Below are 19,774 nucleotides of genomic sequence, written 5' to 3' on the forward strand. Positions count from 1 at the left end.
GCAGCTCCGGAGACTCAGGTTCGATCCTGTCTATGGGTGCTGTACTGTAAGGAGTTTGTACGTTCTCCCCGTGACCTGCGTGGGTTTTCTCCGAGATCTTCGGTTTCCTCCCACACTCCAAAGATGTACGGGTATGTAGGTTAATTTGACTGGGTAAATGTAAAAAATTGTCCCTAGTGGCTGTAGGATAGTGTTAATGTGCGGGGATCGCTGGGCGGCGCGGACTTGGTGGGCCGAAAAGGCCTGTTTCCGTGCTGTATATATATGATATGATATGATATGAAGACCCCTGCTCATCTTTCTAAATCCCAGTGAATACCAGCCCTGCAGCTCCATTCTTTCATCATATGACAGTCCCGCCATCCCGGGAATTAACCTCGTGAACATGCGCTGCACTCCCTCAATAGGAAGACAGCTCATTCCATGTACCTACCACCCTTTGTATAAAAAAAAGTGACCCCTCACGTTCCTGTGAAATCTTTCCCCAGTCTCACCTTAAATCTATGTCCTCTGGTTCTTTATTCCCCGAATCTGAGTAAAGGACTCTGTGCCTCTACCCTAGCTATTCCCATCAGGATCGTATACATCATCATAAGGTGACACCTCATCCTCCTGCGCTCCATGGAATAAAGTCCGAGCCTGTTCAACCTCTCCCTATTGCTCAGGCCCTCAAGTCCTGGCAACATCTTTGTGAAACTTCTCTGTAATCGAACTTCCGGTTGAACGAGCCACGAGATGGCAGATTAGGGTAAGAGCTCCCGACATTTTGAGTTAATATTTACCCACTACAACTCGAATATTTCCAAAACTTTTGTTGCAGTTTCGTAAATATTGTGGGTCAGGATTATGCCTAGAAGTAAGAGTAAAAAGTCGACGCAGATGGAGCTTTTCGATGGTGAGGGGGAAGGGCCTAGCCGAGCCTCCTCAGCTAGCAGTTCAAGGGAGGACGATGATAAGCAAATGCACCCAGATAAGGAACGAGAGAGAGCGGACCTCAGCCTCATATTAAAAGAGTTGAGAGAGTTTAGAAAGGACAATAGTGAGCAGCTGAACGGAATTCGGGAAGAAATTACTAAGACGAACACCAGAATCGGGGAGGCGGAAGAGAGGATTGACGCGGCTGAAAACAGGCTACAGGTGGCAGAGGACGTGGTGACGGAGCTGCTGCAACTCCAAATATACCTAGATGCCCCATTGACGGATATAGAGAGCCACTCCAGACGTGAAAATATCCAAATTCATGGAGTTAAAGAGGGAGCAGAGGAGAACTCCCCGTCAATGGTGGATTTTGTGGAAAGTTTGTTGCGGGAAGGACTGGGGCTCCCGGCCGCCTTTAAACTACGGGTAGAGAGAGCGCACCGAGCTCTGATGTCGAAGCCGCCCGGGGATGCCCGACCGAGGTCCATGGTGGCCAAGTTGTCAAGTTACAGGATGAAAGAGGAGCTGCTTAGACTGGCCTGGCAGAATAGAGGATTTCAATACCTCGAGAAGAGAGTTAACCTGGATCACGATTATGCGCCAGATGTGTTAAAAAAAACGGAGGGAATACGCTGAAGCGAAAAGAATCCTGAAGGAGAAGAAAATCAGATTTCAAACTCCATTTCCGGCCAAGTTAAGAGTTTTCTACCAGGAGGGAACAGTGGTATATGGATCGACGGAGGAGGCGACGGAGGATATGGCGAAGAGGGGACTCCCGGTGTCGGTCATCAAACACCCGGAGTCCCTTTTGGAGCGGATCCAGCATCTCACTTGGCGTAGTGCCGAGAGACCGGGGAACCGGGAGAGAACGGTCAGGAAAGTGGATTTCAAGGAAAAGTTACAGGCTTTTAGACGCCAGTACTCGGGATAATGACTGAACCGAAAGGTTTGAATGGCAGAGGTGACCAAAGGAAGCGGGTGAGTCGAGTTTTGATGTTGGGGAGTTTCAGGACCCGTCTCCCATCGGAGGACAGACTTTAAGGCCTTGTTTTTACTCGTCCCTTTACCGAACATGGTATAGGCTATGAACACGGATATTACGTATATGTCGGGTGGACTCTTCTAACCGGGTAGCCGGATAGATGGACAGCTTTGGAACGGAAGAGCCACCGTTAGAAGACGGCCCTCTCCCACCTGTCAGGGGGAGAGGCAACACCTCAAAGCCCTCTCACCATCAGGGCTTTAATAGGGTCAAAATCAGGACCCCACAGTTGGAAGTCCATTTATTTACTTTAGTGTTATTATTGTGTTTTTGTTTTGTAGTTGTTTTTTGGGGGCTGTTTCGTGCATGGATACTGGAGCTGGTATGGTTTATATACTTTTATTTCTTCTACTTATTGGACACTAAATGCAAGCAGTTAAAATAGTAACTTATAATGTGAATGGCCTTATCAATCCTATTAAGAGAAGCAAGATATTAACCAAAATAAAGAGAGATAGAGTCGAGGTGGCCTTTCTACAAGAAACACACCAGTCTGAAACAGAGCATGCAAAACTAAAACGACTGGGCTTTAAACATCAGTACTCCTCATCATATAGTGCTGGTCATAGGAGGGGGGTGGCAATATTAATGTAGGTTATGTAGGTTAATTGACTGGGTAAATGTATGTAGGTTAATTGACTGGGTAAATGTAAAAATTGTCCCTAGTGGGTGTAGGATAGTGTTAATGTGCGGGGATCGCTGGGCGGCGCGGACTTGGTGGGCCGAAAAGGCCTGTTTCCGCGCTGCATATATATGATATGATTAATCTCTAGCAATATAAGTTTTGATCCCACCTTTGAAAAGAGAGATCCAGAGGGGAGATATATCTTCATGAGAGGTCATTTAGGCGGCTCATTGGTTACTCTGTTTAATATTTACGCTCCTCCCAACTCGGATTGGAAATGTTTTAAACAAGTGTTTGATTTGATAATATCTGAAACCCAGGGAGTATTAATCTGTGGGGGGGATCTTAATGTTAGATTAAATCCTAAACTGGACTCTTCAAATGTTCATATAGCTCAGCCGAAATTGATAAATAAAAAAATTAATTTGGCAATGAAGGATATTGGATTAATTGATGTATGGAGAGAACTAAATTTGTCAAAACGAGACTACACATATTTTTCTAATCCACATTTGGCATATTCTCGGATTGATTATTTTCTTACCTTTGGAAAAGACCTTCATAGGGTTGTAAGCTGCGAGGTGGGGAGCATGGACCTTTCAGATCATAGTCCTGTGTATTTAAAACTACTTCTTGATCGGTATCAAAGAGACACTTTATGGAGATTAAATACATATGTACTGACTCATATGAAAGAACAGATTAAGAACGATATTACAGAGTATCTGGAACTAAATGACAATGACGAAGTTTCACCTCTGATACTGTGGGATGCATGTAAAGCGGTGCTTCGGGGCAAGATAATAGGATACAGTGCTCACATAAAGAAAGCTAGACATGAAAAGTTAGATCGGCTGCAAGTGGAACTGAAACAACTGGAACAAAACCATAAGGATACAAATGATCAAAAAATCCGAGAACTACTTGTGAAGAAGAAGAATGAAATAAATGATATTTATACAAAAGATATAGAAAAAAAGTTTATTTTTGTAAAACAGAAATATTATGATGGGGGAGGAAAAGCCAGTAAATTATTAGCCTATAAACTAAAAAAACAACAGGCAGAGAATACAATTCATAAAATAAAACACCCTGTAACTAATTTTACACACTATAAATTGAAGGAAATACAAAATTGTTTTGATATATATTTCAAAAGATTATATTTACAACCTCAAATCAGTGGGGAGAAAATGGAGGATTTCTTTAATGAGATTCATTTGCCAAAATTGACCAGTGAACAGAGTAAGTCCCTTGTAGCTGAAATAACAGAGAAAGAAGTTAGGTCTGCTATAGTACATCTTAAACCAAATAAGGCCCCGGGCCCAGACGGGTTCCCTTCAGAATTGTACCGGGTAATGGTGGACTCATTGGTCCCTACGTTACAACGCACTTTCAATTGGGTTCTCAAAGAGAACGTAATACCCCCCTCCTGGAAAGAGGCAGTAATCTCATTGATTCCGAAAGAGGGAAAAGATAAATCTGTATGCAGTAATTTTAGGCCAGTGAGCGTACTCAACCAGGATTACAAAATTTTTACTCACATACTAGCCAAACGATTAGAGTGTTTGCTACCACAAATTATTAGCCTGGATCAGACAGGGTTTGTTCGAGGGAGACAAACCCAAGACAACATTAGAAGGACATTGCACATAATTGACCACATAACAAAATTTAACTTAGAAGCAGTCCTAGTTGGGTTAGATGCTGAAAAAGCTTTTGATTGTGTAAATTGGTCTTTTTTGCTTAGAGCTTTAGATAGATTTGGATTTCACAATACTTTTATTAAAACAATACAGTCTCTTTATGATAGCCCAAGTGCAAGAATTAAAATTAACGGAGTAGTATATTTGGCAGGGACAAAGACCAAGAATCAGATACCAGGCGTTACAACTGACCAAAAATAAAGGTGGGGTTGCACTCCCGTGCTTGAAAGACTATTATGCAGCTGCTCAGCTGAGAACATTAATTTATTGGTGCAACCCCGACTATTGTGCTAGATGGAAGGAGATTGAGATTGCTATAACAGAGGAATTTCCGATTCAGGCTGCAATCGGAGATAAGGAGTTAACAAATAAGTTAATTAATTTGGGAAACTCATGGATTCGATTATCACTTAAGGTATGGAATAAGGTCGTTACCCAAAATCATCTGAGGGATGCTGTGAAGGTTTTGAGATGGTGCACGTTTGATCCAGATTTTGTACCAAAAAGACAGGACACTAGTTTTAAAAGATGGAGTTCTCAAGGTTTGACATCATATTGCACATTTTGAACAGCTTTGATAATATTCATTTATTGTCATTGCAACGCGTACAACGAAATTAAAAAATAGCCAATCCTCACGGTGCGTAAAAACATATATGCAATAAATGCACAAACAAATAAATACAATTATATTAAGTACAAAAGTTTTAACAGTGTTGCCTAGTGCAGAAAGTAGTGTTCAGTTCTCGTATGGCCCTGGGGTAAAAACTGTTCTTAAGTCTGTTTGTTCCGGATTAGATCGACCTGAAACGTCGACCAGAGGGCAGGTGAACAAACAGACGGTGGCCGGGGTGGGATGGATCTTTTATTATTTTGACTGCTCTACTGAGGCAGCGTAGGCTGAACAGGTGCTCCAGGGAGGGCAGTGAGCAGCCGATGATCTTCTGGGCCGTCGTGATGACCCTCTGAAGGGCCTTCCTGTCCTTTTCTGAGCAGCTGGCATACCATGTGGTTATACAGTATGCCAGCACACTCTCGATGGAGCAGCGATAGAAGGACATCATGAGCTTCTCCTGCAGGTTGGTCTTCCTGAGGATCCTCAGGAAGTGGAGTCTCTGCTGTGCCTTCTTCACTGTGGTGATGGTATTGGTAGACCAGGTAAGATCCTCTGCGATGTGCGTACCCAGGAACCTGAAAGCGGGTACCCTTTCCACGCAGACCACATTGATGTAGAGTGGGTCGTATTCTACACTGGTTTTCCTGAAGTCTATTATCATTTCCTTTGAGAATCTGAAGAGGCAATTTGGTTTGAATAATGATGATTTCTATAGATACCTTCAAATTCGCCATTATATAGATCAAATACAAAAGGAATGTGCAGAAGTAAAATGGGATAATATTTTGTTAAATGTATTTATTGATGCTTACCATGGAGGCTCAAAACAGAAAACCATCTCAAAATTTATACAAGGGTTTACGGCAGAGAAAAGGCAACTCACTGTATGTAAAACAGAAATGGGAAAGGGAAGGTAATCTGGTTCTAAAGGAAGAAACCTGGGAGAGCTTATGTGAGATACAATGGAAAACTTCAAGTTCAAATGTTTGGCGGGTGTTTTGCTGGAAAACCCTTATTAGGTTTTTTATTACACCAGTTCAAAAAAGGCATTACACAAATTCTTCTTCATGCTGGCGACAATGTGGGTGTCTTGAGGCAAACCATTTTCACATATTTTGGTCTTGTGTATCAGTGATCCCATTTTGGCAGGAGATTCATAAAGTTTTACAAAAAAAAATTTATATGGATATTCCATTTAAATTTGAGTTTTTATATTTTGGTGCTTTACCAGTACAAAATGCTTCTATTAAAGATAAGTATCTTTTCCAGATCTTAAGTGCTGCCAGCAGGAAGCTATTACTAGGAAGTGGTTGAAACCTGGAAAACCTAATGTGGATGACTGGATTAACATTGTATATGATATTTTTATAATGGAAAGGATAACTTTTGCTTTAAGATTACAACAGGGAATATTTTTGAAAAGGTGGGAAAAATGGATGTTGTACATTATGCCCGTACGGCCATCATTTGTTTAAAGCGGATCTTTGTATCCTTCTTCCGTGTCCTATCTCATTTTCCTTGATTTCATACCGCTCCAGAAGTAGTGATGAAATATTATAGAGGTATACCCCAAATGTTGGTTTTAGTTGTATTTGTTTTTGTTTTTGTGTGTAGTTAAGTTTTGGATATGATCAAATGTCCAGTAAGTCATTACCCATCCTTGTAGTGCTTCCAATACCTGTGGTATGATTTATTTTGGGATATGCAGTATTTGTTAACTACGGAGGGTTTAAGGTGAATGAGAATGTGTATCATTGTGGAATGTATGGAACTGGAAAATAAAAATAAAAATAGAATTATTTAAAAAAAAAAGAAACTTCTCTGTAATCTTGCCAGTTTAACGACATTTATACATGAATGACACACAACATTCTACAAGAAAGAAGACTGTGCGAAAAAGCGAGACTTTTATTCTGCAAATTCTGCAGGGGCATTGTAACTGTTCGTGCCAGCCCCAAACTGTGGTCCCAAATCGCCCCTTCCAGTTTTTAATCGTGTGATTTTTCTATTAACACAAGTTTGCTAGGAATGCAACTATTACATTACAGCAGGAATGTATATTTTAAATTAGTTTATTAATATAAACTGCAGATTCTGTTTCTAATATTGCAGCCATTTCATTGACAATCAAGATCAAGATAGCTTTATTTGTCATCCAATATTGGACGAAATTCGGTCACCCACAGTCCAACAATAAAAGCATTAAATAGGCATTAAAATTACCCAACCCCAAAAACACACAAAAAAAGAAACATCCATCAAAGAAACATCCATCACAGTGAGTCTCCTCCAGTCCTCTCCTCACTGTGATGGAAGGCCACAATGTCTTTCCCTTCTCCTGCTGTCCTCGCCCGCAGTCAGGTTGTTGTGGTTGTAGGCCGCACCGGACGGTCCACAGCGGGCCAAGCCCAAGGCGCGTCGCGTCGCAGCCGCTCCCGCAGCCTCCGAAAACGGCCGGCTCCGCCGATGATAAGTCCGATCCGGGGCGGGCGAACACGCTGCTGCTGCCGCTGTTGCTGCACGTCGGGGCGGTCGTGGCTCCCGACATTGAAGCCCCCGCCCAGCAGAGAAATATCCCGCGGCATATCTTAGGCCGCGCCGGACGGTGAAATGTCCGCGACCCAAGCCCCGTGATCCGGGGCGGGCGAACCCTCTGCCGCTGCCGGAGCTCCCGATGTCGGCATCCACGCGGCCCGAGCCTAAGGCGAGTCGCAGCTGCTCCCGCAGCCTCCGAAGACGGCCGGCTCCGGTGGTGGTAAGTCCGATCCGCGGGCTCTGCGAACCAGAGCCCTGGAGGCCGCCAGCTCCAGGAGTTGGGCCGATGGTAGGCCGCAGCAGGAACGGAGACACGGCCCAGAACACAAAGGTCGGGTCTCCGTTCGGAAGGGATACATATTTACAATGTTATAGTTCCCCCCCTCCCCCCCACATACACACATAGTACACAAACACAAAAACACCACATCACAACTACAATTAAGACAAAAAAAAACAACAAAAACACAAGACAAATGGACCGCAGGTGTAGCCGCAGCTGCTAGCGCAGCGCCGCCATTTTGCGTATAGACAATAGACAATAGACAATAGGTGCAGGAGTAGGCCATTCAGCCCTTCGAGCCAGCACCGCCATTCAATGCGATCATGGCTGATCACTGTCAATCAGTACCCCGTTCCTGCCTTCTCCCCATACCCCCTCACTCTGCTATCCTTAAGAGCTCTATCCAGCTCTCTCTTGAAAGCATCCAACGAACTGGCCTCCACTGCCTTCTGAGGCAGAGAATTCCACACCTTCACCACTCTCTGACTGAAAAAGTTCTTCCTCATCTCCGTTCTAAATGACAATTTTAATGTTCTTTTAAATATTTTTGTGGATTTTGTTTGAATTATTCATTGGATGCAAAGACACAATTGGACACAATCCGAGACTGTGGAACAGCATCCCTCTCCCCATCAGAACTGCCCCCACCATCGACTCCTTTAAGTCCAGGCTCAAAACCTGTTTCTACTACCCAGCGTTTGAGGCCCTCTTAGGGGGTGCTGTGAACTGTTTATGTATGTGCTGTTATGTTTGTGTGCCACTGTATGTTCGTTTCTGCGTACCTGAACTGATGTACATCACTTTGGTCAACGTGGGTTGTTTTTAAATGTGCTATACAAATAAAATTCACTTGACTTGACACAAAACAGACATCTAAAGAGGGGTCTCGACCCAAAACATCACCCATTCCTTCCATCTGGACATGCCACCTGTCCCGCTGAGTTACTCCAGCAATTCGTGTCTATGTTTGGTTTAAACCACCATTTGCAGTTCCTTCCTACACACAAACAGACCATTCGGCCCAATCATGCATTTCTGGTCTTCATGCTCCAGGCAAGCTTCCTCCTCAGTTTAAAACTATCGGCATAACCCCCTTTTTTGCTTTTTCCCTCGGGTGGCACAGTGGCCTAGATGGTAGAGCCGCTGCCCCACGGCGCCAGATACCAGGGTTTCCATCCTGACCTCGGGTACTGTCCGTGTGGAGTTTGCACATTCTGCCTGTGACTGCGTGGGTTTCCTCCGGGTGCTCCGGTTTCCTCCCATATCCCAAAGACGTGTGGGTTCGTAGGATTATTGGCTTCGGTAAAAATTGTAAATTGTCCCTAGTGATCAGCCTATTGCTAGTGAACAGGGATCACTGGTTGGCGCGGACCCGGCGGGCCGAAGGGCCTGTTTCTGCGCTGTATGTCCCCCCCGGTGTCTCGGTAGTTTTGAATTTAGTTGATTGAGTTCAGTTGTCAGGCGTGGTGCAGTGAGAAGCTTTTGTTGAGTGCTAACCAGTGGATGAGAAAGTGAGGTACCATAGAACTAGTGTGAACGGGTGATCGATGGTCGGTGTGGACGTGCTGGATTGAAGGGACTGTTTCCGTGCTGTATCTTTAAACTAAAATATATTCACTCTATTCTGTTCAACCTGAGGGAGTGGGTCACACATTCCCACTGTTCTTTGGCTAAAAAACGTTCTTTGGTTTACTTTAAGAGATACAGTGCGGAAACAGGCCCTTTGGCCCACTGTATCCGTGCTGACCAGCGATCCCTGTACATTAGCACTATCCCACACAGGGTGGCGCGGGTCTCTGATGATGCTGGCTGCCTTTCCCAGGAACAGGAAAAAAATCTTCCTTCGAAATCTCACCTAAAAAAAAAATCAGAGCAAATGGAGCAGCAACAAAGCAGAAGCAACAGGGCAGCGCAGTGACACAAGTAGTGCTGCTGTCTCCTAGTTCTGGTGAGCGGGTTCCATCCTGACCTCGGGCGCTGCCCATGTGGTTCACGCCTTCTCCCGGTGACCTCGTCGGATTCCTTCCACGTCCACAATACACACTGGTTCTATAGTCAATCGGGGACTGTAAATTATCCCTGTGAAAGTGGGTGGTGGGCGGATGAATGGGAGTTAAAGGGCACGTGAGAAGGAAAAGGCAGCAGGGAATTGTATTGGGGGTAGAGGATTGATGGGTTATAAGATTCACTCTCTGCACTCGTCCTCCCCGCTCTCTCCCTCCCCCTCCCGAAACCTCCCGCAATTCCCCTCCCCGTCCCGGATAAAGACTCCGGGAGACATGATCTCCCCCGGTCCCGGGGCCGCGCTGCCCGAGTCTCCCCCCGATCCCCGGGGACTCTCCGATTCTCTGCTTCTCCCCCCAGTCTCCGTCACCCTGGATGTGCGAACAGCAGGTCCGGGGCTCGAGGTGTCTCAGGATCGGAAGAGGGTGAGATGGACCGAGACCCGGAGGAGTCTCCCTGACACCGGGAAGAGGTTTACAGGCAGTGCGTGTGTGCTGGGATCAGAGGGATTCACATCGGGGAGACATTACTGGGAGGTGGAGGTGGCGGGGAGTCGGGGCTGGAGTCTGGGAGTCGCGCAGAGTATGTGGAGAGGAAGAGACAGGTCGCACCGACCCCGGAGACTGGAGTCTGGAGTATCCAGCGGGGGCTGGGTAACGGGTCTGGTGCACTCGCCTACCCTCCATCCCGTCTCCCCGCCCGTCCCATCCCCGGGAGGGTGGCAGTTTGTCTCAGTTACGAGTCACGGAGTCATAGAGTGACACAGTGTGGAAACTGGCCCTTCGGCCCAACTTGTCCACACCGGCCAACCTGTCCCAGCTACACTAGTCTCACCTGCCTGCGCTTGGTCCATATCCCTCGAAACCTGTCCTATCCATGTACCTGTCTAACTGTTTCTTAAATATTGGGATAGTCCCAGCCTCAACTACCACATCTGGCAGCTTGTCCATACACCCGCCATCCTTTTGTGTGAAAAGGTTACGCCTCAGATTCCTATTAAATCTTTTCCCCTTCAACTTGAACCTATGCCCTCTGGTCCTCGATTCTCCTACTCTGGGCAAGAGACTGTGCATCTTCCCGATCTATTCCTCTCATGATTTTGTACACCTATATAAGATCACCCCTCTTCCTCCTGTGCTTCAAGGAATAGAGACCAAGCCGACTTAACCTCTCCCTTTTGCTCACACCCTCGAGTCCTGGCAACATCCTCGTAAATCTTCTCTGAATCCTTTCAAGCTTGACAATTTCTTTCCAATAACATGGTGCCCAGAACTGAACACAATATTCTAAATGCGGTCTCACCAACGTCTTATACAACTGCAACATGACCTCACAACTTCTATACTCTGATTGATGAAGGCCAATGTGCCAAAACCTACTTGAACTTATCTACCTGGGACTTGACCTTCAAGGAACTATGCACCTGCACTCCCAGTTCCCACTGCTCTACAACACTCTCCAGAAGCCTACCATTCAGTGTGCAGGTCCTGCCCTTGTTAGACGTTCCAAAATGCAATACCTCACACTTCTCTGTATTAAATACCATCAACCATTCCTCCGCCCACCTGGCCAATCGATCCAGATCCTGCCGCAATCTTTCACAACCATCTTCACAATCTGCAAAACCACCCACTTTTGTATCATCAGCTAACTAGCTAATCGTGCCCTGTATGTTCTCATACGAATCATTGATGTAGATGACAAACAGTAATGGGCCCAGCACTGAACCCTGAGGCACACCACTGGTCACAGGCCTCCAGTCTGAGAAGCAACCTTCCACCATCACCCTCAGCTTCCTTCCATTGAGCCAATTTGCTGTCCATTCAGAGTCCGGGACAGTTTCATTTTACGACGCGGACACCAAGTCCCATCTCCACACCTTCACTGGGAATAAATTCACGGAGAAACGTTATCCTTTCTTCGGGCCTTTTGCGATGGAAACTGGCTGAGAATCTGCTCCGGTTCCGCTCCGGGTGTGTAAAAGGATCGGGTCCCGGGACCGTCGGCAGGAACGGGGCTCGGGCTGTGGGGCAGAAACCCGGTGGACAACAGGTCGGCGCTGAACGGCTCCCGTTTAGTCCCCAAATTCCAGGTGGTAAAAAACCCCAGTGAGCGCGGAAATAAAACCAGGGGGAATGTAAATGTGGGAAGAGAGAAATAAACAGCAAGTGAAATCAGAGCTGTCGATCCGTTCATTTCAACGAGTTAACTGCGTCCGTCAACGGAACAGAAATACTTTTGTGAAAATATAAAGAGTGAAACAATCGCCCTTCCCTTTTATTTATTTTTTTATTATCAAAAAATATTTTATTCAAGAAATAAGTATATACAAAAGATGTTCCTTCCAAAACTCCATCCGACATTCTCAGAGGCTATACACACATTCAATGCAGATATTCAATACACCACTTACACAAAATTACCCCCTAGCCTTGCCACTCATGTGGCTCAATGGCGTGGAATCTCTTCCCTTATTTGGAGGGGCGTCTCCACCACACCCTGCCCCCCCTCCCCACCCCCGTGTCCAGCAGCAGAAGGGCCCTAGTCTGTGGCCCTCCCCCACAGAGCCTTGGTGTTGGCTGCACCAAGCTTCAATGCGTCCCTCAGCACGTACTCCTGCAGTCTGCAGTGGGCCAGTCGGCAACATTACCAGACGGACGGCTCGCTCCGCTGGGAGGTCAACAAAGCTGGGGCAGACCAAAGAGCGTCTTTCACCCAGTTGATGACCTTCCCACAGCACTCGATGTCAGTCTCTGAATGCGTCCCTGGGAACAGTCCGTAGATCTCAGAGTCCTCTGTGACGGAGCTGCTCGGAATAAATCGTGACAGGGACCCCTGCAAACCTCTACAGACTCTCTTGGAAAATCCACACTCTGTGAAGAGGTGTGCGACCGTCTCCTCTCCATAGCAGCCGTCCCGAGGGCAGTGTGCGCTGGTAGTGAGGTTCTGACGGTGCAGGAAGTATCTGATTGGGAGGGCTCCCCTCACCGCCAGCCAAGCCAGATCTTGGTGCTTGTTGGTGAGTTCTGGTGATGAGACATTTTGCCAGACAAGCTGGGCAGTCTGCTCTAGGAACCACGCCACAGGATCCATGGAGTCATTTCCCTGCAGGACGTTCCGTGCTGACCACTGTCCGATGGACTTGTGGTCAAACGTGTTGGTCTGGAAGAACCTTACCACGAATCACATGTTGCTGCAATGGTCCAGCTGACTGTCACATTGCGTGGCATCTGCGCCAGGCCCATCCTTCGCAACACTGGGGACAGGTAGAACGTCAGCAGGCAGTGATACTTGGTGCCCACATGCCTTGGCTCTACGCTCCGCCTGATGCAGCCACACACGAAGGCGTCCATCAGGGTGAATGCGACGTTGGGCAAGCTTTTACCCCCATTGTCAGCCAACTTGTGCATTATGGCCCGTCGCACCCGGTCCATCCTCGACCCACAGATGAAGCGGCGTATGAGTGGGGGGGTCACATAACATGTGACAATAGAGTATAATTGAATCATTGAGTTGAATTCAAGTTTGCACATGAGACTGTTAAATAAAATAACAGTGTTTGCTGTAGAAGTAATGTTATTGTGCAGCCGAATGTAATGAACAATTCACGATGAGAAACACTGATGTGTTGAGTTTAAGGGAATGAAATTTACCCGCAGCTGATTGCAAATGACATCCACTTTGTGGTCAGGGCTGTGATTGACGGGGCTGAGCTCCGCCTCCCCCCAGCCGTGCCCCGCCCCTTTCATTGGCCGCAGGTTCAGCAGCAACCGCGGCGGCGGCTCCACAGCTCCGGGCCCCCCCGGGTCCTAAACCCGCCGCACGTTGTTGTCCAGCCTCACTTACCCCCTCTGGCAGCTTGTTCCAGACACCCACGACCTTCTGTGTGAAAATGTTCCTCAGGTTCCCATTAAATCTTGCACCTCTCACCACAAACCTGTGTCCTCTAGTTCTCGATTCCACTGCTCCGGGTAACAGACTGTGCATTCACCCTGTCTATTCACCTCTTGATCTTATGCACTTCAACCTCCTGCGCTCCAATTAATGAATCCTTCCCTGCCCAACCTCTCCCTTTCGCTCTGACCCTCAAATCCTGGCACCATCTTCGTGAATCCACTCTGCAGTTGTTTCCAGCATTTTATCCTGCCTTACAATGTCCCAAGCGCTATTCTCCGCTTCCGTCTATATTCAGGACAGTTTAATGTGTAACTGACCCCTCCCTGTGGTAGAGAGCGGGGGAACCCTCCATAGTTTCCGCGGGTGGATTTGTCTCCTTCCTTTAAAATGTCGTAACGATGGTGACCCTCGGGTGCTCTGGCCGGCGCTCCACTTCACAGAGGAAGGCAGACATTGATGGTGAAACTCACCAGCGCCTTCAGTGCACCTGCACAACCTTTGGCCGTCTGAGGAGAAGACTGTTTGAAGATCAGGACACAATTCTCAAGTCATCAATCATTTTGTCACACACCTTCTGTCTTTTCATCTCTGGCCTTTGTCCAACCGTCTGACTATCAACTCCCTCTCCCCCCTCAACTGTGTCAACCTATTGCCAGCCAGGCTTTGTCCAGCCCCCTTCCTCCCTTCGTTATTCCATCTCCCACCCCCTACAATCAGTCTGAAGAAGGGTCCCGACCCGAAACATAAGCTGTCCATGTTCTCCAGATGTGCTGCTTGACCCACAGACTTACTCCAGCACTTTGTACTTTTTTTTGTAAACCTGCATCTGCAGTTCTTTGTTTTTGCATCTTTACGTTGAACATTTGCGTCAGATTTACATTCATTCCTCTAGACGGCGGCGTGCGCAGTGGACATGCGTTTTGAACCAGGAAGTGGCAGAGTTAAAAAATGGCTTCGAAAGATAGGTTCGAGAGTTTAACCGAGGAGGTAGTTTGTCCCATCTGCCTGGATTTCTTCACCGATCCGGTGTCACTGGAGTGTGGGCACAACTTCTGCCGCTCCTGTATCACACAGAGTTGGGACAGGGAGGGGAGAAACTCCTGCCCGGAATGTAGAGAGGAGTTTACAGACCGCACCCTCAGGGTGAGTCGGGCCTTGGCGAGACTGGCTGAGAAATTTCGAACACTGAGCCTGAATCGGACAGAGAAGGAAAGTAAACTTCACTGCGAGGAACATCAGGAAGAACTGAAGCTGTTTTGTGAAACTGACAAGAAGCTGATCTGCCTGGTTTGTCGAGATGCGCGGGAACACAGAGATCACCGCTTCATGCCGGTTAAAGAAGCTGTTGAAAACTACAAGGTAAAAGCAAACCGATTTAATCACATCATTTTAATTCCTTCTTTATTGTTCAACAATTTAATTTTCTGATTCCCAAACACAATTCCAGGATCAGGTGAAATCTTCTATCAAATCTCTCACGAAAAAGAAATCAGGGATCCAGCAAATGGAGCAACAACAGAAAGAGAAGATTTCTGGAGTTCTGGTGAGGTTTTTAAGTTTCGATTTCCTGATCTTGTGCAGGTTTGATCCCTGTGACGCGTGTAATAACAGGGCAGCGCAGTGACACAAGTAGTGCTGCTGTCTCCTAGTTCTGGTGAGCGGGTTCGATCCTGACCTCGGGCGCTGCCCGTGTGGTTCACGCCTTCTCCCTGTGACCGCGTCGGATTCTGTCATGGTTACAGGTGTTCAAAAATGAAGCAGATGACACGGAGAATTCTTCAAGAAGTTAAAAGCCTTTATTTGCAAACAACGGCTGGAACAATCAGGATGTCAACCATCTGACTGCCCACTTAGTACACCGGGCAGCCTATTTTTATAGGATTATTCCAAACCTTATCTTATTTACATTACCTCATACCCACACTCCTTTCTTCAGTCGTTCATTTCTTTGTAATCACCTGTCTGTCCCGCCACCATTAAATCCCATTTAGTAATATATCCTTATCTCAATGCTCACATCCCTTCATATTTCGCCTCCCTTATTTCCCTGCTAGTCCATCCCTCACGTCCATCCATCACCCCAAGGCCTATGTCTTTCCTTATCTCTTCCCTTGCCACCATTAAATCCTACTCATTGATGAATGTCTGCATCTCTTCACATTCTGCCACCCTTATCGTCTAGGCTAAAGCAAAGGTAAAGGCTAAAGAAAAGGAGTGTTATGTTACAGAAACGTGTCAAGGGTAAGGAATGTCTAGAGCGCCTTAATTAGTTACAGAGTGGCGCCTAATGCCTAAGTAGTTACAAACCTTAAACAACAATGTATAAAATAATACCGTAACAATGTCTAATGTATAAAATAATATCATGTATAAAATAATATCGTATTATCTCCCATATTCCCCCCTTTGAGACCTACACGGTCTCACAGAAAAAGAAAACCAAAAAACGCACATGTTGTTAACTCAAATCATAAATCCACTCTCAACCATTAGCCCCCAACTTAGGATTGTATAAAGAATGTGCAGTTTGTCAGTGTTCTCCTTCCAACATGCTAACATCCTGGGTCACTCGGCCAAAAACCGACCCCCATTGTCTAGGGTAGGAAAAAAGACCCAGCTTCCCTTACAACTACAACTTAGTAATCTTCCAGAGTAAATTGCTCAACAGTATAGTATTCTATCGGAGGGATCTGTTTCTCTTGGAGGTGAAATTTGCCCGTATCCTGGAGCAACGGCAGCTGATTCGCAGTAGCTTTCACTCTTCTCCTGTATTTTCGTTCTCTTGCCCGTTTACCTCGAGGTCATTCACAGGTTATGCCTGTGGGACAGTCCTTGTACAATGATTGAGATGGTACCACGTGGACCGGCCCTCTACCTGAACAGCAGTTGGTGAGGCCTTTGTTACTGTGAACGGTCCTTCCCTTCTCGGCTCATTCCACCTTCGTCGAAAAGCTGGCACATAGACCTGATCTCCGGGTTTAATAGGTCCTTCTCCCTGGTCCGCCTCTGGCTACTTTTGATTTTCCTGTGTGTAAATAGACTTGTGTATCATAGTTAATTGTTGCATGTATTGTTTAAGTTCTACCTCTAATTGTTCCAAACTTGGTCCCATGTAAGGACCTATCCATTTGGGCATCGGCATGGGTCTGCCAGTGAGCATCTCATGTGGTGTTAAATGAGTTATTCGATTAGTTTGCATGCGTCAGCTCATTAATGCCAATGGCAGGGCATCAATCCAATTTAACTTTGTAGTTGCGCAAATCTTGTTCAATTTAGCCTTCAATGTTCCATTAACTCTTTCTACCATGCCCTGAGATTGAGGGTGGTATACACACCCAAATCTTTGTTTCACTCTCAGGGCTTGCAGTACCAACTTAACAGTTTTTTGAATAAAAGCCGCTCCATTGTCGGAACTGATTTCGGTTGGTATGCCGAATCGTGGGATGACCTCGTTAGTCAGTCAGACCTCGTTAGTCAGAAACTTGACTACAGTTCCTGCACCTAAATCCTTAGATGGTACTGCCTCCACCCATCTGCTAAATCTATCAATTACTACCAGCATATACCTTTTCCCTCTTACTTTTTTCAGCATGTCCACATAGTCAATAACCAGGTGCCTAAATGGTCCTTCGGGCACATGTATATGTCCTATAGGTGTTGTTATTCCCTTTCTAACATTGTTTTGAGCACATATCTCACATTGTGACAGAATGTGATCTACTGAAGCCTGTAGGTAGGGTGACCAAAACCCATCTCTCTTTATCTTCCTTAACACTTCCCCCCTTGCACAGTGCTCTAGCCCATGCGCTTCTGAGATGAGAATGGTCAGCAGAGGTGTAGGTGCTACCAGCAAACCTTCGTCCGTAGTCCACAGGCCCTTTGCATTCTGTTTAGCTCCCCTCTGTCTCCACATTGTTTATTCAGCTAAAGTAGCCCTACCTTGCATCGCAACTATATCCTCCTGTGTGGGTTTCAGGTCCAAATTTACCTGCGGGGCAATAATGGCTGATTGGCATCCAGACGCTTTTCTGGCTGCTTCGTCTGTGGCATGATTGCCCTTTGTGATCATGTCGTTTCCCTTTTTATGTACCTGGCATTTAACGATAGCTAGTGCCTTAGGTTTAGTCAGTGCCCTTATTAGGTCTGAAATTTGCTGAAAATGCTGTATGGGGTCCCCATTGCTTTTCTTGAAGACTCGCTGTTTCCATACTGCCCCAAACAGGTGACAGACCCCATGTGCATATGCTGAATCTGTGTAAATGTCAACTTTCTCACCCTCCATCATTTCACACGCTGTTGTTAAGACCTTAATCTCTGCTAACTGGGCTGAACAAGGTTGTGGGCAAGCTTCTAATCTGATTGTTTGAAAACCTGATTGGTCCTGCTGCACTACTGCAAATCCTGCATGATTGCCATCATAATCCTTATAGCATGAACCATCCACAAACAAAACTTTCTTGTCCTCATCATTCAATGGTTCTGATTGTAAGTCCATCCTTAATTTAGAAAAAAACATCGTTTCCCCAACGCAATCATGGGGCTCCCCCTCATAGTCAAGCGGAACATAATCAGCTATGTTACTTGTGGTGCATCTATGTATTGTAATGTCTGGGAATGTCAACAGCATTTGAAATGCTATTATTCTGGCCGGTGTTAATACAAACTTCCCCTTCTCCAACAGCTCTATTACTTTATGGTGTGTATATATAGTTACAGGATAGCCCATGGTTATAGATGAGGCTTTGTTGTACGCATAGTGCAACGCAGCCAGTCCCTGATGGCAGGGTGGGTAACCCTGCGCCACCTCATCCAATTTCGTACTGTAGTATGCTACAGGCTGCTTAGCTTTACCTATGCCTGTTTCCTGCGTCAGTACTGCTGCAGCGTAGCCCTCCTGCCTGTTGGAAACGTACAAGTGAAACATTCTCTCATAATTTGGCAGGGCCAGGGCTGGGGCTGACTGTAACTCTCTCTTAATGGTGTTAAAAGCTGTCTCCGCCTCCTCATTCTATTGTAAAACATTTCTCAAATTTGTGTGTCCTGCTTCCTTCAGTATTTTTCTCAATGGCATCACAATTTCAGCATATTCTCCAATCCAGTCTGAGCTATATCCAGACATTCCCAAAAATGTCATCATTTGCTTTACTGTCCGAGGCTTGGGAGCTTTAATTATTGCCTCAATTTGATCTGGTGCTATAGCCTTTACTCCCTTGGAGATCAATCGTCCTAAATATTCCACCTGTTGCTTACAAAACTGCAACTTCTTCCTGGACACTTTATGGCCTCCGTTTGCCAGCCTTTCTAAAAGAGTCAGGGTGTCTTGCTCACATTGCTCCTCACTTTCAGAGCAGACCAACAAATCATCCACATATTGTATCAACGTACTATGTAGGGATATACCTTCCAAATCTGCCTTCAGTACCTGATTGAAAACATGAGGCGAGTGTTTAAATCCCTGTGGCATCCTAGTATAAGTATATTGAATGCCCCTGTAAGTAAACGCAAACAAAAACTGGCATCTTTCCGCTAACGGCACGCTAAAGAATGCTGAGCAGAGATCAATCACTGAAAAGTACGCTGCCTCCGGTGGAATGTTAGTCAGCAGTGTGTGTGGATTTGGAACCACTGCTGGCCAATCTCTCACTACCTCATTGACTGCTCGTAGATCATGTACTAATCTCCACCTTGGCTTGTCTGCTTTTAAAACTGGCAACAGCGGGGTGTTACAGGGACTTTTTGTCTTGACGAGTACTCCCGCCTCCAACAAACCCTGTATAGTTATTGCTATGCCTTCCTCTGCTTCGGGCTTTAAGGGGTATTGCGGTTTCCTTGGCAAAATTGCCCCTGCTTTAGTTCTATTTCTACCGGGTTTGCGGATTTCACTTTTCCAACATCTGTATCATGTTGTGACCACAGGCCATGTGGCAGCCTGTTTAACATGTCTTCCTTTGTCTGACCTTCTCCCTTCTGTAATAAAAAGAGATGTTGCTGGGGACTAATTTCAACCTCTTTTGTCGTTCCCACCATATCTATGCTCACCACTATCTTGACATAATTATCGTCCTCAGATTTCCATACCTTCGGTGTAATTTTTTTCCAGTTAACAATAGTGTTTACTTGCTTCATCATGAGCCTCAAGTCCCTGGAC

General features: G+C 46.1%; 1 protein-coding gene across 1 annotated transcript in view; it reads left to right on the plus strand.

The window, feature by feature from the left end:
• LOC144602856 (tripartite motif-containing protein 26-like) overlaps nt 1–19,774 on the plus strand; it is a 90,851-nt gene that overhangs the window by 12,587 nt on the left and 58,490 nt on the right. The window contains exons 4-6 of the mRNA XM_078415978.1: nt 13,063–13,186; nt 14,831–14,985; nt 15,074–15,169. Coding sequence (XP_078272104.1) covers nt 13,063–13,186; nt 14,831–14,985; nt 15,074–15,169 — 375 coding nt within the window. The remainder of the gene's footprint in view (nt 1–13,062; nt 13,187–14,830; nt 14,986–15,073; nt 15,170–19,774) is intronic.

Source organism: Rhinoraja longicauda, chromosome 19 (assembly GCF_053455715.1).
Source record: "Rhinoraja longicauda isolate Sanriku21f chromosome 19, sRhiLon1.1, whole genome shotgun sequence".
Taxonomy (NCBI): Eukaryota; Metazoa; Chordata; class Chondrichthyes; order Rajiformes; family Arhynchobatidae; genus Rhinoraja; species Rhinoraja longicauda.